The following is a 23,902-nucleotide window of genomic DNA, read 5'->3' on the forward strand; positions in this document are numbered from 1 at the left end:
TTGTTTTGTTGACCCTTCCTTTCTTCCACAGACTATAGTAGAGGCCTTCGTAAGGGTGAGATTAATGTTTGGTATGGCATCTAGGGAGGGTTTATAAGGTCTTGTGTGGTCCCTGAGAAATTATGAATCCTGTATGGTGGCACGTAGACCATGTTGCAACGTGTAGCTTGAGTAGTGGCATGTGGCCTCCTTCCTAGGCTATGCCATAACAAACAAAGCCAGCACAATTCACTTTTAACATGTCTGGTTTCTGCATTGCTCTGGTGCCTTCTGAGACACTAGGACCTCTAGAAGAGGTGGATTTAGTTCTAACTAAAGGTAAGTTTCTTATTGCTCTGGTTAGAGAGACAGCTTTGTATTATTACCAGAAGAAACATGGACTCTGGACTAGCAAACTCTAGTTTGAATCTCTACTCTATTTACTACTGTGGGTCCTTTTGCAAAGTTTCTTAATATCTCTGAGACTTGGGTAAAGGGTGATAATAACTGTCCATAGTGTTTCTCAGAGAAGAGAATAAAATAAAATATGTGCAAAGCATTGGGGATACAGTAGGTACTCCATAAATACTATAGTCTACTACATTAAGTTTTAATCTTTAGGAAAGAAAGTTCAGATCTTCAGTAAGTTAGAACTTTATTGGTATAAACCTGCCTTGGGCTAACTTCATCTATATTCTCTGCAATATCCAATTATAGAAATTCAAAAAGGAGCCAGAATTCTACTAATGAAGCACAGTAGGTTCTGAGTCCATGATATTCAATTCCCTGAAGACAAGGATCATATCTTATATTTCTTTTACATTCTCCAGAGGATCCTCCCTGCCCAAACCTCTCTCTTAGAGAAGCTCACCAGCCACACCCAGAAGAGGGGAAGCCCTAGGTATTAAGCGACGCTGCCATCCTTGGAGATTGGACCAAGGCAGAACATTGGCCCAAGTAGGGCTCATCAGAGTCTCTCAAGAATTTAGAATTGAGACAAACGTTCAGAGAGTCAGATGGAATAGGACACTCAAACTGAAGGGTGTGTGGGTTTTGGGGGGTCAGGGGTGGTGGCAGCATGGCAACTTTTGTGTAAGCAGAAGTTACACAGGGGTGAGATTAGAATCCTGTAAAAGAATGTGGTCAGCTGAGAGGACACATGAGCAAAAGAGAGAAAAGCTTAAGTATGAAGACACACAGCTTGGAAGGAAAACAAAAAGAGCAACAAAGAGACAAAAACAGACAAGAGGACAGACATCCAGGGAAAAGTGAGAAAGAAAAGGGGACAGGATATCAGGAACACAGAGAATTGGAATGCTCAACCTAGAAGAATTCAGATGACTCTAGGAATGTGTTAGCTGCAAACACCACTGAGCCTCTGTTGCCAGAAGCAGCCGCTTTACACCTGATTGATGGTGCCGGCCTTGTCTGAAGACCCTGTAATGACCCTACTTGAGGTGATTACCAGGTAAGTGAGTTCCAGCTTTCCTCACACACTCCCCAGCTCTCCCTCACATCTGCTTCCACATCTACAGCTAGAGGCAGATCCTAAAATGCATGTGGGCCAACTACACAGTCAAATTTGGGAGCAAGAGGCCTGCATGGTAAAAGAGTTGCAAAACTGCACTAATGTTTATCAGCAAAACCCCAGAGGAATAAACATGGAACTGAATTATGAGGATACTACACTAGAAATGGAGGAAAAGAATTTCAGTTAGGTTAAAAATGATTATATAGGTGCACTTATCAGAGAGTCTGCATTCAATGTGCTATCACATGCAGTTGGTAGAGTTCTAATAATTTTATCTTTTTGTAGACTGAAAATTGGATTCACTTCTCACCTAGGCTGAGTTGAGATGCCAGAAATCCCTTATAGAGGAAGGAATAGAAAGATCTAGGGATATGAGAATGCCAGCATGGATTTATGTACTACCCTCTAAGCCATCCCAACCCTGAGGACACAGCTGTCGTAAGAACATTGAGAAATGCATTAATGAAGGTAGTACCAACGTATTTGAAAAGCACCACAGTGGCTACCTTCTGTAGGTCAGAGATGAAGGTGGAAAATACTGATATTGAAATAGATTCTGTGATTTCAATAAGGATGATGGCAGCTTGGGATCGAAGAGATAATAAGTGGCACCAAATTGCCAGAAACAACTTGGAGCTCGTTATTTTAATAGGCAGAAGAGCTGGTGTGGGTAATCAATTTGGTTTGACCCACAGGAACATTTGGCATTGAATAACTGATCATAGGGTCACTAGCGCTGAAATTAGGAGGATCATCATGCTTACCTGGGTAAAGAAAAATTTCTCTGAAGTAAAGGCCCTTTGGTGAGCATTTACATAGGACACAGATATTCTCACACTCTGAGTTCATTCTGAGAGATCCCGTCACATACCTCCTTTTCCAGACCAACTTGTTACCAATCCTCATTATCTTATTCCTTTCATGTCCCCGACTATCCTGCCAAATCATTAGCCCCTGTCCATGCATTACTATAGAGCTTCTCCACAGGCCTGCTTTCCTGTGGGCAAAATGAGATGTCCTGTTTAAAATTATGCCCATTGGATGGAATTTCCATTTTATTTTGCTGAAGGGTCACTCCTTGGTGGGGCTGCTGCATTGCAGAAGTCATCTCCAGCTGTCATGCAAAACCATCTATGAACTAGGCTCAGATATTTTTCAATCAACTGGCCATGGAGAGCACTTCATGCGGCTTAAGTATAGTATGAGGGCAGGATGGCAATGCAATGGGAGTAGCACACCAGGAGTGAGAACTACCTGCTCATCCAATTTACACTTGCTCAAGCCCAGTCCCAAATATACCATGTGATGCAGGAGTGTTACTGGGCATGCCTGACTCTATGGCTTAGTAGATTGGACACCCAATTCAGGTGGGGCAGCTGTTGTTTTACAGTCAAGTGAGTGTTCAGTCTTTACCACAGCCCAATAGGAAGCCAAGAGTTCTCTTTCAAAATAAGGATAATAACTTTTCAAAATAGGTGTGATTTTACTCAAAAACCCTATGGGCCTCTACTCTGAATCTCCTATCAGGGCTTTCACAGAGTCCATACAGTATCTTGATCAGTCACAGGTATTTTGCAAACCATTGGACTCACTGGTCATAAATAATCATCTACATTCAAACTAGGAATGTCTTGAGAGTAAAGGGGGCACTAGTAATAAATATGCTGGGACAACAGGCATAAATTTCTTGTCCACTTGCAGTCAATTCCTGTTCGCACCCCAATCTCAGGCAACCCCTAATCTACTTTCTGTCTCTACAGAGTTGTCTTTTCTGGATCATATGATATGTGGTCTTATGCATCTGGGTTCCTTCACTGAACATATTGTTTTCGAAGTTCATCCATGTTGTAGCACGTATCAGTTATTTGTTCTTTTTTTACTACTGAATAGAATTCCATTGTATGGATATACCATATTTTGTTCATCGATTCACCAGTTGATGGAAATTTGGATTTTTTTCTACATTTTTAGTTATTAAAAATAAGGCTCCTATGAACATTCATGTACAAGTCTTTACATGAATATATTATTCCTCTTGGGTAGATGCCAGGGAGTGAAATTGCTGGGTCATATGGTAAATTTATGTTTAATGTCTGTTTTTCTTTTTTTTAACATCTTTATTGGAGTATAATTGCTTTACAATGGTGTGTTAATTTCTGCTTTATAACAAAGTGAATCAGCTATACATATACATATATCTCCATATCTCCTCCCTCTTGCATCTCCCTCCCACACTCCCTATCCCACCCCCCTAGGTGGTCACAAAGCACTGAGCTGATCTCCCTGTGGCTGCTTCCCACTAGCTATTTTACATTTGGTAGGGTATATATGTCCATGCCACTCTCTCACTTCATCCCAGCTTACCCTTCCCCCTCCCTGTGTCCTCAGGTCCATTCTCTATATCTGCATCTTTATTCCTGTCCTGCCCCTAGGTTCTTCAGAACGATTTTTTTTTTTTAGAATGTGTTTTTTTTTTAATTGACAAAAGGCATTTCAAAGTGGCTACATCATTTTACATTTCTATCAGCAATTATGAGGATTCCCATTTCTCCATGTCTGGGCCTCCACTTATTATTGTCTGTCTCTTTTATTATCATCATTCTAGTGGGTGTGTGGTTTTAATTTGTATTTTCCTAATGACTAATGACATGATAAAGAGCATCTTTACATGTGCTTATTAGCCATCTTTGGTGAAATCGCTATTCAAATCTTGTCTTTTTAAAAATTGGGTTCTTTGTCTTCTTATTGAGTTATGAGATTTCTTTATATATTCTGGTTAGAAGTATTTTATTAGAAACATGATTTGTCACTATATTCTCTAAGTTTGTGGCTTGTATTTCCATTTCCTTAATGGTGTTTTTTGAAGTGCAAAAGTTTTAAATTTTGATGAAGTCCAATTTATAAATTTTTCTTTTAAGGATTATGCTGTTGGTGTCATAACTAAGAACTCTTTAAGTAATCCAAGGACACAAAGGCTTTCTACTACCTTTTCCTCTAAATGTTTTACAGTTTTAGCTCTTACACTTAAGTCCACTGTCCATTTTGAGTTAACTGCTTTTGTGTGCTATGAATTAAGGGTCTAAATCCACTTTTTGGCATGTGGCTATTGGCAAATGACCCAGCAGCATTTGTAGAAAAGACTATCTTTTCCCCATTGAATTGCCTAACTAGCTTTGCCAAAAATGAACTTACCATAAATATAAGGATTTATTTCTGGACTCTCAATTCTGTTCCATTGATCAATATGTCTCTATCCTTATGTCAGTACCACACTGTCTCAATTATGGTAGCTTTATAGTACATTTTAAAATGGGAAGGTATAAGTCCTCCAACTGTATTTTTCAAGATTGTTTTGACTATTCTGGTAATCAGTCTTGCCTACCTAGAATAAATCCCACTTGTTTGTGGTGTATAATTATTTTTGTGTATTAAAATATTTGGTAATATTCTGTTAAGGATTTTTGCATCTAAGTTCATGAGGGATGTTTGTTTGTAGTTTTCTTTTCTTTTCTTTTCTTTTTTTTTGGTCATATCTTTGTCTGGCTCTGTACTGTCTTCCTGAATGAGTTGGGAAATGTTTCCTCTTCTATTTTCTGGAAGAGATTGTGTAAAGTTCGTTTTAACTACCCTTTAAAGGTTTGATACAATTATCCAGTGAGACTATCTGGGCCTTGAGATTTCATTTTGGAGAGCCTTTCAATTAAAAATTCAATTTCCTTAATGGTTATAGGGCTATTCAGATTGTCTATTTCATCTTACTTGAATTTTAGCAGTTTGTGGTTCTTAAGGAATTGTTCCATTTTTTTTTCTAAGTTGTCATATTTATGAGCATACAGTTATATGTAGTACTCACTTATTTTTTTTAATGGCTGCACTATGTGGAATGATATATCTGCTTTCATTCCTGATATTGGTGTTTTGTGTTCTATTTTTGTCAGTCTTGCTAGAGGTTTACCAAATTCATTATTTTTTTGAAGAACGAACTTTTTGTTTCCTTGGGGTTTTTTTTTCAGTAATTTTTTCCTATTTCCAATTTTATTTTCTGTATTATCTCATTCCTGCTGCATGCTTTGGGTTTATTTTGCTCCTTTTTCTAGTTTCTGGAGGACAGATGTTATTGATATGACACCTTTCCTCATTTTAAATGTAAGCATTTAGACCTATAAATTTCCCTCTCAATACTGCTTTAGTTGCATCCTACATACTTTAAGTTGCGTTTTAATTTTTATTTAGTTCTACATACTTTTAAATTTCCCTTGAGACTTATTATTTGACCCATAATTATTTAGAAGTGTGTTGCTTAGTTTCCAAGTGTTTTGAGAGTTTCCTGTTGTCTGTCTTACAGATTTCCAGTTTGATTCCACCATAGTCAGAGCACACATGCTTTATTATTTCAATTCTTTTATATTTGTCAAGATTTGTTTTATGTGTGTTTTTTTTTTCCTACTTGGTCAATGTTTCACAGGAAATTGAGAAAAATGTAGTCTACTGTTGTTGGATGGTCTGTTTTATATATGTTAATTAGATCCTGATGATTGTGTTGTTCAGATCTTCTATATCCTTGTGATTTTTTGCCTAACAGTTCTATTGGTTGCTGAATGTGAGCAGTGTTAACGTTCCCAACTATAATCATACATTCTTCTCTTTCTCATTTCAGCTTTAACAGTTTGCCTCATGTATTTGAGGCTCTGTGGTTTATACACATTAGTATATCGTGTCTTCCTGGCAGATTTATCCTTTCATCATTATATAATATCCCTTTTTTTCTCATAATTTTCTTTGCTTTGAAGGCTACCTTATGAGCTATTAATATTGTCACTGCTTTTTATTTCTCTATTTTTTTAAAAAAATATTTATTTATTTTTGGCTGTGTTGGGTCTTCGTTTCTGTGCGAGGGCTTTCTCCAGTTGCAGCAAGCGGGGGCCACTCTTCATCGCGGTGCGCGGACCTCTCACCATCGCGGCCTCTCTTGTTGCGGAGCACAGGCTCCAGACGCGCAGGCTCAGTAGCTTTGGTTCACGGGTCCAGTTGCTCCGCGGCATGTGGGATCTTCCCAGACCAGGGCTCGAACCCATGTCCCCTGCATTGGCAGGCAGACTCTCAACCACTGCGCCACCAGGGAAGCCCTATTTCTCTATTATTAATCTGTACATAGTATATCTTTTCCCATCCTTTTACTTTCAACCTACCTGTGGTTGAATATGAAGTGAGTTTCTTATATGCAGCATATAGTTGGATTCGGTTTTTTAATTTTTTAATCTACTCTGCTAATCTCTGTCTTTTGATTGGTATGTTTAGACCATTTACAATTAAGGTAATTATTGATATGTTAGCACTTTACGATGCTATTTTATTATTTAGTTTCTACTTGTTTCCTTTGGTTGTTGTTGCTCTTTATTCTTTTTTCTTGCCTTTCTGCAGGTTATTTGAACATGTTTTAGGATTCCATCTTAGTTTATAGCACTTTTGAGTTCATCTCTGCAGTTTTCATAGTGGTTGCTCTGGGTGCTGCTTGTAACTCTGTACTTGGTATCACAGTGTTTACCATTTAAAATGAAATATAGAAACCTCACTTCCAATTAGGTCTCTTTACCTTCCCCACCTTTACATATCATTGTTAACTCATTGCATAACTTCTATTTCTTTTGTGAGATTTTTTTCCTTTTGGGTTTTATAAATCATATTTTATGATTGAAACAAATTATAATACCATCTAATACTCAAAAAATGTCTACGGTATGGACTCATATTTCCGATCTTTCTATTGTTTCTTCTTGCGTTCTGATGCTTAAGTTTCCTTTTACCATTTTCTTTCTGTTTGAAGAACTTCCTTTGTCCAGTCTTTCCAGGGTGTATCTGCTAGTCACAAAATCTTTTAGTTTTCATTCATCTGTGAATGTTTTTATTTTCCCTTCATTTCTGAAAACTAGTTTTGCCAGATATAAAATTATGGGTCAACAGTTATTTTCTTTCAGTGCTTAAAAAAATATTTGGCCATTTCCTTTTTCATGATTTCACATGAGAAATCCATTCAAATTGGTGTTTCCCTATAGGGAATGCATTGTTTCTCTCTGGCTGCTTTCAGGATTTTTTTCTTTGTCTTTAGTTTTCAAAAGTTTAATTATGATGTGTATTGGCACGGATTCTTTGGGTTTATCCTGTTTAGAGTTCATTCAGCTTCTTGGATCTCTATGTTGATGTCATTCATCAAATTTGGGAAGTTTTCAGTCATTGTTTCTTTGAATGCTTATTCATTTCCCCACTCTTTCTCCTTTACTTTCTGGGACTCCAATGAAATGAATGTTGGATATTTTGTTATTGTTCCACAGGTCCCTGAGGCTCTGGTCATTTTTTTCCCAATCATCTCTTTTCCATTATTCATACTGGGTGAATTCTACTGTTTTGTCCTCATGTTCACTGATTCTATTCTTCATCATCTCCAGTCTTCTGTTGAGCCCATCCAGCAAGTTTTAAATCTCTATTGTATTTTTCAGTTCTATAATTTCCACCTGTTTCTTTTTTGCATAACTTCTATTTCTTTTCTGGGATTTTCTACATTTTAATTTAAGACAATTTGTAATTGATTGTTGTAGCATCTTTATAATGTCTGCCTTAAAATTCTTATCAGATAACTCCAACATCTGATTCCTCTCAGTGTTGGCATCAGTTGATTTCACTTTTCATTCAAGTTGTGATTTTCTAGGTTCTTGATTTATATCCTGGACATTTGGTCTATTGTGTTAGGACAATCTGGGACCTATTTAAATATTTTATTTTACACGAATTTACTCTATTTAAGTTTAACACATGAGTCTTAGCCTACTTTTGTGGGCTGTGATTCCAACAACAGTTTAATTTTCAGAGACTTTGTGACTGCCTGAGGGAGGCAGGTGAGGAAATCCTTCTATTAGTAATCCCCCCCAGCCCCCCGCCAGCTACCCAGGTTTCTCTGGGCAGGGAGGAGAGATAAAGTGATTTCTGGGACCAGGCTGCTAGCTACAGGGCTGCTAGCTGTGACAGGTTCTTTTTCATGATTCCGCCAGTCAGCCCTAGTGTCTCTGGGCAGAGGAGGAGAGTCTCTGGCCCTTGGGGACAAAGAGGCTTCCCCAGGTGGGCCACCTGCTTTACCTGGGTGTCTCTTACTGGTTCCTCCCATCCACATCAGTATCTCTCCATAGAAGAGAGGAGTCTCTGGCCCAGCAGGGTAGGAGAATGCTTCCCCTGGTCACTTATTTTTGGCAGGACTCCCAGTTGTTCCCCCTTGCCTGAGGTTGTCAGAGGGACTCCCACTACAGGGGGAAGAACAAGCTACTAGACTACTTTCTGTTGCCAAGTGGGAAGTCAGAAAAACATCAGGTCTGGGTGGCTGCCTTCTGTTGGTTGGGGGACAAAAGATGCCCTGCCTCTGTGTTGTCATCTGGTCCTGGGTTCCCAAACCAAATCGTCTTCTTCTTAGCACCCTTCAGAGTCATCTTTTGCTTGTCTCTTGTGTCATTTCTAGGATATATAAAGTTGTGCTTAGGGAGGAGGAGCAGGGAAAAAGAGGTCTATGCCATCTTGTCCAGACCAGAAGTCCCTCAGCTACTGAATTATCCATTAAAATTTTATTTTTTCTGTTTTACCAATTTAGACTCAGTTACATTATGGATAGTAAAAATCCCAAAGACACCTTTGCACAGTGCAGGTATTTAAACAATATTCTCTAATATGTAATTAATGAGACTGGGAGAAACAATGGATGTTAATACAAAAGGATCTAAAATGAGCTTAAGGCCATACACATAAAGATACTGTTGAACACGCACACGCGTGCACACACACACACACACAAACACACACACACATGCACATACTTCCTTTCAGGCCATCTACTTACAGTCTGCTCAAGGAGAGTCTCTACATGAAGCACAAATGGATTGATGAAGCCACCAGAAGGGGCTGAGGAAAATGAGAGAGACAGGTAGGGCCTATTACAGAGAGGCACAGACCCTTCCTCCTGGGGCACTGAGTAGTAAAACCTGCCTGGATGCCTTTGCTTGGGGAATAACTCTGCAAGGCTGAGTGGTGCCAGGAGAAAGGTCACTCCAAAATTATCAGGTTGGCCTGGCTCTTCTCTGAGCTTTAGTCGGGAAGAAGGCTTAATTTCATCAAGTGCATCAAAATAGATGTTTGGGGCAGAATCCTCAGGCCAGTAGGTTTCACTTACTTCTTCTTTACTTATGTACTGTGTTGTTCCCAAGAAGCATTTAAAGTGGTTTTAATGGATGCATGTTATATAGGAAAATATAAATTACATATAGGCCAAAAAAAAAAAAAAAAGGCAAGAAGAAAACAAAGGACAGGAATAAGACTGGTGCAAAAGTGCTTCTCTGTGACTTTCTACACACGCAATAAATAGCCTGTGAGAGGGCACATTGCTGGAGTATTTCCTGTGCCATCTCTGAGTGAACCCTCAAAGGCATTCAGGACCAGGCTTGGGGGCAGTAAAGTGGACTCGTAACATGGAGGGATCCTCTAGATATGCTATAGGGGGAGACAAGTTTCCATGGAAATTTCCCTATAGTACTCCATAGATTTCCTGCTCCTAAGAGGAGCAGGAAATGTTTGATTTCCTCTTAAAGATTCCTGAGTTCTCACTTTGAGAATGGCCACAGTTCTGAGCAGTGTAACCTAGTTGAAGACTCTGGCTACTAAGTTCCTGAGGGATCACATCCCAGTTAGAATTCATTACAAGTCTGACTATCTAAATATGCAGGGTGTGTACCAAGGCTAAAATTACAGTCATTAATTCCTCAAATTTTGTTTATAAAATTCTTCTATTTGATTCTCAGAACCTAAGCCAAAACTGTTAGATACAAACTTGCGGTGTCCATCTCAAGTCAGCTGGAATGGCCCCTCCCAAGTCAGCTGGAAATCTAGGTGATGCTGATGACACGCAGGAGCTGAGAAGTAGCCACAGAAGCAGTGTTGTGCCTGGTGACTAAATGACCACACTCCTTCCACTATGGGAGCTCTCTCTCTCCTGGGGAATAGAAGAATATACAAAAATCCAGTCAGCTGGGCTCTATTGTCTATGTATACAATACACAAGTAGGCTTGATTCTGGTGCAAATCCTCAGTGAATGGTGGCTGCTGGGACAGCAGCTCTGAATCTAAAAATTATTTCTTGACTTGTCATGAAGCCAGTTTCTCCCCTTGGCTTATGTTTCTCATCTTTCTACCTCGCTGGAGCCTCCCTCAAACACCTTTAATTTCTGAAAATTTCTTAGAGTCTCATTCACTCTGCTTTTTGCTGATTTTTAACATCTTTAAGTCTCTCTTAGATCGAAAAACAAGGTACCCTGTTCCATTCATGAGTCCCTCTCTCTATCATTTATTCATGAAGATATGGCCCAGTTTTCCTTTTCCCATTTATATTCTCCTGAACCATTTGTTCTCAGCCCTTGTCTAAAAAGTTAAGCTTCACACCTTGGTATTTCTCTGATGTTATTTGTTCAGATCACTAATTACCTCTTCCTGACCAAACGCGGTGGCTTTTCTTCAGAAGTTATTCCACTTGATCTTTTGGCTTTCTCATCTTGCACTATGAAGGCTTCAAGAACTATGGTTTTAATTTCTTGTATTTCTCTAACTTTGTATTGGAGGAGATTATTTTTATTTCAGTTTTGAATATCTACAATGTCATCTATGAATGTGACCCTTCTTGTTTGAAATGGCAAGATAAGGTATCTGCCTCAAAACATACTGTTCAAAATGTATATGTATGTACTATATTCATGTTACTATAAAAATTTTTTGTGTTTCCATTTTATCAAGAAAGTGAGTTTTGAGAGCATGGTTTCTAATCAAAATGCTGTGGGATGCGAGACTGTAGCCAAGATGGCAGAGTAGAAAGGCCCTGAGCTCACCTCCTCTCATGAGCACACCAAAATCACAACTATCTCCAGAACCACCATCAATAAAAAACAAAACAAAACAAAACAAAACAAAACAAAACAAAACAAAACAAAACTGGAACCTACAGGAAAAGATCTCCTACAACTAAAGATATATAGAAAGAACCACAATGAGACAGGTAGGAGGGGCAGACTTGCAATATAATCAAATCCCATACCCCCTGGGTGGGTGAACCACAAACTGGAGAATAATTATATTGCAGAGGTTCTCCCACAGGAGTGAGAGTTCTGAGCCCCACATCAGGCTCCCCAACCTGGGGATCCAGCACCAGAAGATGAGCCCCCAGAGCATTTGGCTTTGAAGGCCAGCTGGGCTTAATTGCAGGAGCCCCACAGGACTGGGGGAAATAGAGACTTCACTCTTAAAGGGAGTACACAAAAGCTCCCATTCACCAGGATGCAAGGCAAAAGCAATCCTTTGATAGGAGCCTGGGCCAGACCTACCTGCTGGTCTTGGAGAGTCTCCTGGAGAGGTAGGGGTGGCTATAGCTCACCCTGGGGATATAGACACTGGTTGCAGACATATTAAACATTCAGCCACATGAACACTCCTGGCAGCTGCCATATTGGCTCATTAGAGTCAAGACCTGGGTCCAACCAACAGCCTGTAGGTGCACTAGTGCTGGGACATCTCAGGCCAAACAACTAACTTGGCGGGGACACAGCCCCACCCATCCACAGACAGGCTGCCTAAAGACTACAGAGCCCACAAAAGCCTCTAGACACAGCCCAGCCCACCAAAGGGCCAAGACCCAGCTCCATACACCAGTGGGCAGGTACCAGCCCCTCCCACCAGGAAGCCTGCACAAGCCTCTAGATCAGCCTCACCCACCAGGGGGCAGACACCAGAAGCAAGAAATCCACGATCCTGCAATGCAGACCAGATCCTACCCTGGGACCACCTGGACCCTGGCCCTGCCCACTGTCATGCGAATGCAAACTTCAGGACACCCCAGACCCCATACCCAACTGTGTCAGGAACTGCCCCCCTTCCACCAATGGTCTGAAACAAGCTCTGAGATCCCTAGACCCTGCAGCAAGACTTGGGAACTAGCTCTGCCTGCCAGTAGTCTGGCACTAACCCCAGGATCTGGCTTCACCTGCTAGTGGGTGTGCAACAGCCCCAGAGTCTTCAGGATCCTGACTTTGCCCACCAGGGAGCCAGCAGTAGCCCTGGGGAGCCCACTTGGATTCCAAAACCAGGCACCTCATGACTAGACCACACTAAACAGCAGGTAGCAGCATCTGTACAAGACAGGGGCTGACACCAACCAAACTAGGGGCCAACCAAGCCTACCAGACTGCCCACATAGCCTGCCTCAACAGAAGGGCCCATGTAGCCCTCTTAGGGGGAACCCCTAGAGAATACAGCTTGGGTAACAAGAGGGGAATGCACTGCTAGGACCCATAGGACGCCTCCTACAGAGAGCCACTTCTCCAAGTTTGAGAAACATAACTAATATACCATATACACAAAAATACAAATAGCAACTTGGACAAAATAAGGTGGCAGAGGAATATGTTCCAGACGAAGGAACAAGATAAAACCCCAGAAGATGAACTAAGTGAAGTGGAGATAGGCAATCTATCTGAGAAGGAGTTTAGAGTAATACTCATAACGATTATCAAGGAACTCAAGAAGAAAATGGATGCACAGAGTGAGAAGTTAGAGATTTTTAACAAAGAATTAGAAAATATAAAGAACAACCAAACAGAATTGAAGAATACAATAACTGAAATAAAAATATTTATTTACAGATTGCTGTATAAAAACCTCATGGTAACCACAAACCAAAAATCTATAATAGATATACGCACAAAAAAGAGAAAGAAGTCCAAACATAACACTAAAGGTAGTCATCAAATCACAAGAGACGAGAACAAAAGAAGAAAAGGAAAAAAGACCCAGAACAAATCCAAACCAATTAACAAAATGGCAATAAGAACACACATATCAGTAATTACCTTAAATGTAAATGGACTAAATGCTCCAACCAAAACACATAGACTGGCTGAATGAATACAAAAACAAGACCCATATATATGCTGCCTACAGGAGATTCAGTTCAGATCTACAGACTGAAAGTGAGGGGGTGGAAAAATGTATTCCATGCAAATGGAAGTCAAAAGAAACCTAGAGTAGCAATACTTATATCAGACAAAATAGAGTTTAAAATATAAAGACACTGGCACAGAAACAGAAATATAGATCAATGGAGCAGGATAGAAAGCCCAGAGATAAACCCACGCACATATGGTCACCTTATCTTTGATAAAGGAGGCAAGAATATACAGTGGAGAAAAGACAGCCTCTTCAATAAGTGGTGCTGGGAAAACTGGACAGCTACATGTAAAAGAATGAAATTAGAACACTCCCTAACACCATACACAAAAATAAACTCAAAATGGATTAAAGACCTAAATGTAAGGCCAGACACCATCAAACTCTTAGAGGAAAACATAGGCAGAACATTCTATGACATACATCACAGCAAGATCCTTTTTGACCCACCTCCTAGAGAAATGGAAATAAAAACAAAAATAAACAAATGGGACCTAATGAAATGTAAAAGCTTTTGCACAGCAAAGGAAACCATAAACGATGAAAAGACAACCCTCAGAATGGGAGAAAATATTTGCAAATGAAGCAACTGACAAAGGATTATTCTCCAAAATTTACAAGCAGCTCATCCAGCTCAATATCAACAAAACAAACAACCCAGTCCAAAAATGGGCAGAAGACCTAAACAGACATTTCTCCAAAGAGGACATACAGATGGCCAAGAAGCACATGAAAAGCTGCTGAACATCACTAATTATTAGAGAAATGTAAATCAAAACTACAAGGAGGTATTACCTCACACCAGTTAGAATGGGCATCATCAGAAAATCTACAAACAACAAATGCTGGAGAGGGTGTGGAGAAAAGGGAACCCTCTTGCACTGTTGGTGGGAATGTAAATTGATACAGCCACTATGAAGAACAGTATGGACGTTCCTTAAAAAACTAAAACTAGAACTACCATACGACCCAGCAATCCCACTACTGGGCATATACCCTGAGAAAACCATAATTCAAAGAGAGTCATGTACTAAAATGTTCATTGCAGCTGTATTTACAATAGCCAGGACATGGAAGCAACCTAAGTGTCCATCAACAGATGAATGGATAAAGAAGATGTGGCACATATATACAATGGAATATTACTCGTCATAAAAAGGAATGAAACTGAGTTATTTGTAGTGAGGTGGATGGACCTAGAGACTGTCATTCAGAGTGAAGTAAGTCAGAAAGAGAAAAATAAATACCGTATGCTAATACATATATATGGAATCTAAAAAAAAAAAAAATGGTCATGAAGAACCTAGGGGCAAGACGGGAATAAAGATGCAGACCTACTAGAGAATGGACTTGAGGATACGGGGAGGGGGAAGGGTAAGCTGGGATGAAGTGAGAGAGTGGCATGGACATATAGACACTACCAAACGTAAAATAGATAACTAGTGGGAAGCAGCCACATAGCACAAGGAGATCAGCTCGGTGCTTTGTGACCACCTAGAGGGGTGGGATAGGGAGGGGGGGAGGGAGAGAGATGCAAGAGGGAAGAGATATGGGGACATATGTATATGTATAACTGATTCACTTTGTTATAAAGCAGAAACTAACACACCATTGTAAAGCAATTATACTCCAATAAAGATGTTAAAAAAAATATATATATATAAAGACACTGACAAGTGTCCTTGTCCTTATAAGAGACAAGGACACTACATAATGATCAAAGGATCAATCCAAGAAGAAGATAAAGTAATTGTAAATATATATGCACCCAACATAGGAGCACTTCAATATATAAGGCAAATGTTAACAGACATAAAAGGAGAAACTGACAGTAACATAATAATAGTGAGAGACTTTAACACCCCACTTACATCAATGGACAGATAATCCAGACAGAAATTAGTAAGGAAACAGAGGTCTTAAATAACACATTAGACCAAACGGACTCAACTGATATTTATAGAGCATTCCATCCAAAAGCAGCAGGTTACACATTCAAGTGCACACGGAACATTCTCCAGGATAGATCACGTTAGGCCATAAAACAAGCCTTGGTAAATTTAAGAAAATTGAAATCTTATCAAGCATCTTTTCTGACCACAATGCTATGAGACTAGAAATCAACTACAAGAAAAAAAAACTGCAAAAAACACAAACACGTGGAGGCTAAACAATATGCTACTAATGGATCACTGAAGAAATCAAAGAGGAAATTTTTAAATACCTAGAGACAAATGAAAATGAAAGCACAATGATCCAAAACCTATGGGACACAGCAAAAGCAGTTCTAAGAGGGATGTTTATAGCAATACAAGCTTACCTCAGAAACAAGAAAAATCTCAAATAACCTAACCTTATACTTAAAGCAACTAGAGAAAGAAGAGCACACAAAACCCAAAGTTAGTAGAAGGAAAGAAATCACAAAGTTCAGAGCAGAAATAAATGAAATAGAGACCAACGAACCCCACAAAAACAATAGAAAAGACCAATGAAACTAAAAGCTGGTTCTTTGAAAAGATAAACAAAATTGATAAGCCTTTACTCAGACTTATCCAGGATCATAAGAGAATACTACGAGCAACTCTATGCCAATAAAATGGACAGCCTAGGAGAAATGGACAAATTCTTAGGACGTACAATCTCCCTAGACTGAACCAGGAAGAAATAGAAAATACGAACAGACAAATTACCAGTAAGGAAACTGAATCGGTAATCTAAAAACTCCCAAAAAACAAAAGTCCAGAACAAGATAGCTTCACAGATGAATTCTACCAAACATTTAGAGAAGTGTTAACACCTATCCTTCTGAAACTATTCTAAAAAACTGCAGAGGAAGGAGCACTTCTGAACCCATTCTCTGAGGCCACCATCACCCTGATACCAAAACCAGACAAAGATATCACACAAAAAAGAAAATTATAGGCCAATATCACTGATGAACACAGATGCAAAAATCCTCAACAAAATACTAGCAAATCAGGCTTCCCTGGTGGCGCACTGGTTAAGAATCCACCTGCCAATGCAGGAGACATGGGTTCAAGCCCTGGTCTGGGAAGATACACACGCCTTGGAGCAACTAAGCCCATGCGTCACTACTACTGAGCCTGTGCTCTAGAGCCCGTGAACCACAACTACTGAGCCCATGTGCCACAACTACTGAAGCCCGTGTGCCTAGAGCCTGTGCTCTGCAACAAGAGAAGCCACCGCAATGAGAAGCCCATGCACCACAACGAAGAGTAGCCCCCACTCACCACAACTAGAGAAAGCCCGTGCACAGCAACAAAGACCCTATGCAGCCAAAAATAAATAAATAAATAAATAAATAAAAATACTAGCAAATCAAGTCCAACAATACATTAAAAGGATAATATACCATGATCAAGTGGGATTTATCCCAGGTATGCAAAGATTTTTCAATATCCTCAAATCAATCAGTGTGATATACCACACATTAACAAATTGAAGAATAAAAACCATATGATACAATCATCTCAATTGAAGCAGAAAAGGCTTCTGATACAATTCAACATCCATTTATGATAAAACCTCTCCAGAAAGTGGGCATAAAGGGAACATATCTCAACATAATTAAGGCCATATATGACAAACCCACAGCTAACATCATACTCAATGGTGAAAAGCTGAAAGCATTCCCTCTAAGATCAGGTACAAGACAAGGATGCCCACTCTTGCCACTTTTATTCAACATAGTTGTGGAAGTCACAGCCACTGCAATCAGAGAAGAAAAAGAAATAAAAGGAATCCAGATGGGAAAGGAAGTAGTAAAACTGTCACTGTTTGCAAATGACATGATACTATACATAGAAAATTCTAAAGACACTACCAGAAAACTACTAGAGCTCATCAATGAATTCAGTAAAGTTGCAGGATACAAAATTAACGTATAGAAATCTGTTGCATTTCTATACACTAACAACAAAATATCAGAAAGAGAAATTAAGGAAACAATACCGTTAAAAAAATAAAATACCTAGGAATAAACCTACCTTAAGGGGGCAAAAGACCTGTACTCTGAAAACTATAAGGTGCTGATGAAAGAAATTGAGAATGACACAAACAGATGGAAAGATATACCATATTCCTGGATTGGAAGAATCAGTATTGTTAAAATGACCATACTACCCAAGGCAATCTACAGATTCAATGCAACCCCTATCAAATTACCAATGACATTTTCCACAGAACTAGAACAAAAGATTTTTAATTTGTATGGAAACACAAAAGACCTTGGATAGCTAAACTAATCTTGAGAAAGAAGAACGGAGCTGGAGCAATCACACTCCCTGACTTCAGACTATACTATAAAGCTACACTAAACAAAACAATATGGTACTGGCACAAAATCAGACACATACTTCAATGGAACAGGACTGAAAGCCCAGAAATAAACCCATGTACTTATGGTCAATTAATCTACAACAAAGGAGGCAAGAATATACAGTGGAGAACAGACAGTCTCTTCAACAAGTGGTGATGGGAAAACTGGACAGCTACCTGTAAAAGAATGAAATTAGAAAATTCTCTAACACCATATACAAAAGCAAACTAAATGTAAGACTGGATACTATAAAACTCCTAGAGGAAAACATAAGTGGAACACTCTGACATAAGTTGCAGCAATTTTTTTTTGGATCTGCCTCCTAGAGTAATGGAAACAAAAGCAAAAATAAACAAATGGGACCTAAATAACTTAAAAGCTTTTGCACAGCAAAGGAAACCATATACAAAATGAAAAGACAACCTACAGAATGGGAGAAAAATATTTGCAGGCAATGCGACCAACAAGGGATTAATTTCCAAAATATACAAACAGCTTATACATCTCAATAAAATAAAACCCCAATAACCCAATCAAAAAATTGACAGAAGACCTAATTAGACATTCCTCCAAAGATGACACACAGATCGCCAACAGGCACATGAAAGGATGCTCAACATCACTAAATATTAGAGAAATGCAAATCAAAACTACAATGAGGTATCACCTCACATTGGTCAGAATGGCCATCATCAAAAAGTCTACAAATGATAAATACTAGAGAGGGTGTGGAGAAAAAAGAACCCTTCTACACCGTTGGTGGGAATGTAAATTGGTGCAGTCACTATGGAAACAGTATGAAGTTTTCTTAAAAAACTAAAAATAGAGTCACCATATAATCCAGCAATCCCACTCCTGGGCATATATCTGGAAAAGATGCAAACTCTAATTTGAAAAGAAACATGCACCCCAATGTTCATAGCGGCACTATTTACAATAGCCAAGACATGGAAGCAACCTAAATGTCCAGCAACAGATGAATGGATAAAGAAGATGTGGTATATATGCATAGACATAGAAAACAAACTTTATGGCTACTAAAGGGGAAAAGGTGGGGGAGGGATAAATTAGGAGTTTGGGATTAAAATATGCTACTATATATTTATAAAACAGATAACCAACAAGGACCTACTATATAGCGCAGGGAACTATACTCAATATCTTGTAATAACCTATAATGGAAAAGAATCTAAAAAAGAATATATATACAAATATATATATATATATATATACACACACACACATATATAAACAAATAATATATATAAAACTGAATCACTTTGCTGAAACTAATACACATTGTAAATCAACTATATTTCAATAATTTTTTTCTTTTTTTTTGGCCACATCACGCAGCATGTGGTATCTTAGTTCCCCAACCAGGGATCAAACCCATGCCCCCTGCAGTGGAAGCATGAAGTCTTAACCAGTGGACCATCAGGGAAGTCCAATAAATTTTTTTTTAAAAAGATGTGGTATATATATACAATGGACTATTACTCAGCCATTAAAAAGAATGAAATAATGTCATTTGTAGCAACATGTATGGACCTAGAGATTATCATACTAAGTGAAGTAAGTCAGACACAGAAACACAGATATCATATAATATCACTTATATGTGAGATTAAAAAATGATACAAATGGACTTATTTACAAAACAGAAATAGACCCACAGTCATAGAAAACAAACTTATGGTTATCAAAGGGAAAGGGGTGGGGGATAAAGTAGGAACTTGGGATTAACACATACACACTACTATATATAAAGTAGATAAACAACAAGGACCTCCTGTATAGCACAGGGAACTATATTCAATATCTTGTAATAATCTATAACAGAAAAGAGTCTGAAAAAGAATATATATATAAAACTGAATCACTTTGCTGTACACCTGAAACATTGTAAACCAACAATACATCAATAAAAAAAATTTTTCTTGGAACAAAAATGCTGTGGGATGAATGCTCTCTGACACAAAGGAAAGCAACAAAATGGGGCCAAAGGAAGTTGTACGGGGCTTTCTAAAGAAAAGACATTATCAAAGAATAGATATTTTACTGAAAGTAGAAGAAATTACCATAATCTAAAATTTTTTAAATTAAATCAAAGAGTCAAGAAAAAAGAAAAAGATCTTGGATTCTCTACAGCAAGTTTGAGTTTAGCTTGGAGAGGAAAGAATGCAGTAGCTTTCTCTTGCATTAGAACAGGTGTGTACAGGCCAAGATTGGAACAAATCAGCAATGCCTTGGGAAGCCCTTTCTGACAGAGCAAGAGTAGAAAGAAAGATGATCGATTTGAAGGATACCACAAACACAGGGGCCACTCAGTCTGAAACCCCTGGAGTTTAAAGCTTGATATTACCGCTTCTTATATTTCTGAGACTGTTGACTATTGGTGGAGTGAAAAGACCACCAGACACGCAATGAGATCTTGGCTGGAGTCCTGGTTCTGGAGTCAAATGGAAGATACCTCAACATAACTTCTCTTTTCTCATGGGCACTGTGCAGACAATACTCCTTACCTAGTTCAGTTCCCATGAGATCATTTACATGCAAGGCCTTGCCTGTTGGTATCTACTTGTTAAACATTACTCTATAGAGAGACTCCATTTGAGCCAAAAGATTTTTTGATTAATTCATATTACTCTGAATATTCAATAAAGTATTTTTAATAAGTATTTTGTAAAAAGTTATGGTAAAGCTGTAACTGTTGAAAGCTTGATTTAAGAAAATAGTGATACATCTTATCAGCTCAATTTAAGAAACTCAAGTTATATATAATCAAAGATCACCACCTAGTGGCCCAATTGTACTATAACTTCTAAAGTTAGCTGCAAGCTCCAAAGACTTCAGAGGCTAGAAGGTGTGTGGAAAGCATCCGGCCCCGCCAAGGAGAGGAGCGAAGAGAGATTTTGGGCCCACTAAAAGCATTCAAAATTCAAGTTACAAACAAAATAAACAAAACACGGTGCCCTTCAAACGAATCAACCTTCCAAATCAAGCTTTGGTCTTGGGCCTCTGGTCACTCAGAGTATGAGTGGACAGTTGAATGGGATAAAGTAAAGTGATAACTATTTTGGAGATAAGCTCAGAGAAATCCAAAACACTGAAGGCCTTTACAATTATCTTAAGTGACTTTGCCTCTCACAAGCAACTTTACAATCAAAAATTTGGTTTGCTTGTGATAGAATTATTGGTGTGTACATCTTGATGATAAGGAAGAAATAAAGTCACAAGAAAACATCATTGCCCCACATAATCTTCTTCTAATTAGGCAGCATGAGTTATTGAAAAGGGCATAGTCTTGAGTCAGAGGGCTTTGTTCAAATTCTGGCTTCACTCCCTATTGGCTGTGTGACCTTGAGCATGTTACTTAACCTCACTGAGCCTCACAGGGCTATCGCAAGGATTAAATGAAATAAGCCTTATTCTGGTATCCAAAACATAACTGGTGCTCCTTTTACCCTTCTCTCACTTGCAAGAAACCATATAATTTAGAAGAAAATAAAAAGTTTAACTTAAAAGAAAATAGGGTTTGGATTTGAAGCCGAAAGCTGACTTTTAAATTACATTTTTCTGTTAAAATGAAGATAAGAGACTGTCTAGTAATCATATGACCAAAGTAACAGTGGTTGTCCTGGCTCTGATTGATTCTGTATTTTCTTTCAGGGTGTAATTTTCTCACTGGTAACATGGAAGAAAGAGTTGTATCCACCGTAAAATGAACATAATAGTACAAACCTCACAGGGTGTTGAAAGGATTAAATGAGATGTTGCCTAAATGTCCATAGCTCAGTACCACTTAGTAAGGATACTACTAAGTTTCATTATTACTGGTCTTTGCCTCTCTCGTGGGACATCTGTGAGAATATAATTGCCATTGATTATTTCAGAAATGCCTGCGGGCTTTTGCTACCTTCCTCACAAATCACTCTTTCACCAAGGTTCTTCCCTAGAAAGACCAGCACTGGGGCTCTCATAAGGTGCCTGTTTCTTTGTACACACTATGCAGATGATCGGTTTTAAAGCAAGTTCACAGCAGAACTTGCATTTCCAAATGAGAGCTGTATCCTTCAAAGTGCGTGAGAGATTAAAATTCTTATTCCTCTAATATCCCTCTACTCTGGGAACTTCCCTCACAACCTACTACATATCCCTTTATCTCAACAGAAGCAAAACAGAAAAAGGATTTTAGTCGAATAGAGAAATAGATTTTTGTGGGTAGCCTGTAGGTTGGTTCTGAGGCAGTTCATGAATATTTCTGAGCAACAGCCAGCATAACTTTGCAAAGTGACAACATAGAAGGAATACTGTCATTAGGGTATATTAATTACAAGATGATATTTTAAAGTCACATCTTAAAGGGGAAAAAAAGGTCTATATTTGGAGGCGTAAAAAGCCTGCATCCCTCTTTGTGCCCCTTTCCATCGGCACCTTGCCTGTTCACAGAGTCCTAAAGTTTTGACCCGTATTTGGGATATCAGGGTTTTTGGGGGGTTTTGTTTTGTTTTGTTTTTGTTTCCCTAAATCACTTTAACGATACTTTCCGGAGGGGTTGGGGGTGGGTCTCAGGCCCTTGCACACTGACTTGCAGCACCCAGAAGTGGCACAAGTGTCCTGTCAGGCCCACGGTTCTAATTTGGGGTATGGAAATTGTTGCTAAGTAAAGCAAGGCAGCTATGACAGGAAGTAAAGCCTCAGCCGGTGGAAGCCTGTGCTGGAGTTCTAGCTCCACTACTCACAAGGCGCTTAATTATTTGGAGCTTCGTCTCCTCACCCGTGAAACGGGGGGACCCGGCCCGACTGGCCTCAGCGGACTGTGAAGCATCGCGCCCGGAGTCCCTCCCCTGCTCTTGGCACTCACGGGTCCCTTCCGGCTCTGCAAGAGGGGTCTCACCACGCCCAGCGGGCCAGCGGGGCAAAACAGAGATGAGGGACCCTCCGCGGCGGCAGGGGACGTGGCCTGTGTCAGCCTGGCTGAAGGGTCCTTTCTGCCCACGCCCGACCCTCAGCGGGAAGCCCCAGGCTCACCGAGCGCCTCTGCACACTCCCTTTTTTCCTGCCATTCTTGCCTGGGGTGACATCCAGCGAGCGGTAGCTGGGTGGCTTCTCCTCAGGCCAGTTTGGGGAGCGCGAGCGGCGGCGGCGGCGGCGGGGCCCCCAGTTCCGGGGCTGCCTCTCCTTCTCCTCCTCCTCCTCGGAGCTCCAGGAACTGAGGCCGGAGGGCAGCGGAGGGGAGTAGCTGCGGTGCCGGCGCCTCTGGTGGCCCCGGGCGCTGCCCTGGGGGCTGGGCCCGCGGGGTCTCTCTGGGTAGCGGCTCCGGAGAGGGGGGCGGTTGGGCGGCCAGCGGGCCTCGCTGGACGAGGGGCCGTCGCTGAGGCTGTCCCTGTCTGACCAGGGCGTGGGTGACCCGCGCTGCCTGGAGCCGCGGTGCCTTCCGCTCCGCAGTCGGCCCAGCTCCCTTTGCTCCAACGCCCAGCGCTGAGGCTCCGGGTCCCGGTGCTCCTGCTGGAAATCAGAGTAGCGGTGTTGCCTCCTCCCCTCCCTCAGATCCCAGGGTCCGGGGGGAGGCGGGGGGAGCCACTGCTGGCGGGAGGAGTTGCTGGTCCTCCGCAAAGATGGCAGGTCTCTGACCAGCGGGGGCAGGTGGATGATTCTGCGTTCCACGACCTCAGAGCCCAGGGAGGACAGCATGCTGCGGGGATGGCCAGATCTGCCTTGGAGGTCAGCCGGCAGGGGCTGGGCTGGGTTGAGGTTCCGCAGCTCTTTCTCCAAATACTCTAGGACACCGTTGGTGATGGGAGGGTGAGCGGTGGTCTGGGTCACTGGCACCTCTGGGAGGCTGGATCGCAGGGACAAATCTGAGTGAAAATAAGGAAAAGAACATGCAGAACTGCTGGTCCAAAACACGCTCCTCAGAATCAGGGCACCAAAGTGCCACCTTATTAGCTTGCATCTACCCCCTCCCATCCTCAGTCGTAAAGATGCCCACCATATTGGTCATGAAGGCCCCAATGCAGCCCATGCTCCTA

The 23,902-nt window shown here is 40.4% G+C and overlaps 1 protein-coding gene across 4 annotated transcripts in view; it reads right to left on the reverse strand.

Moving 5' to 3' along the window:
• The window catches only part of ILDR1 (immunoglobulin like domain containing receptor 1), a 73,244-nt gene that overhangs the window by 18,642 nt on the left and 30,700 nt on the right, over nucleotides 1-23,902 (reverse strand). For 2 of the 4 annotated variants that reach the window (XM_082394930.1, XM_082394928.1), the window contains 2 exons: nucleotides 22,902-23,731; nucleotides 1-10,532 (listed from right to left, as the gene is read on the reverse strand). The exon at nucleotides 1-10,532 is cut by the window's left edge and continues 18,642 nt beyond it. In XM_082394930.1, coding sequence (XP_082251056.1) covers nucleotides 10,491-10,532; nucleotides 22,902-23,731 — 872 coding nt within the window. In that variant the 3' untranslated portion in view covers nucleotides 1-10,490. Of the gene's footprint in view, nucleotides 23,732-23,902 lie in introns of all 4 variants that reach the window. The other 2 variants (XM_082394929.1, XM_082394927.1) reach the window with 2 other exon arrangements.

Source organism: Balaenoptera borealis, assembly GCF_965194805.1.
Source record: "Balaenoptera borealis genome assembly, chromosome: 5".
Lineage (NCBI taxonomy): Eukaryota > Metazoa > Chordata > Mammalia > Artiodactyla > Balaenopteridae > Balaenoptera > Balaenoptera borealis.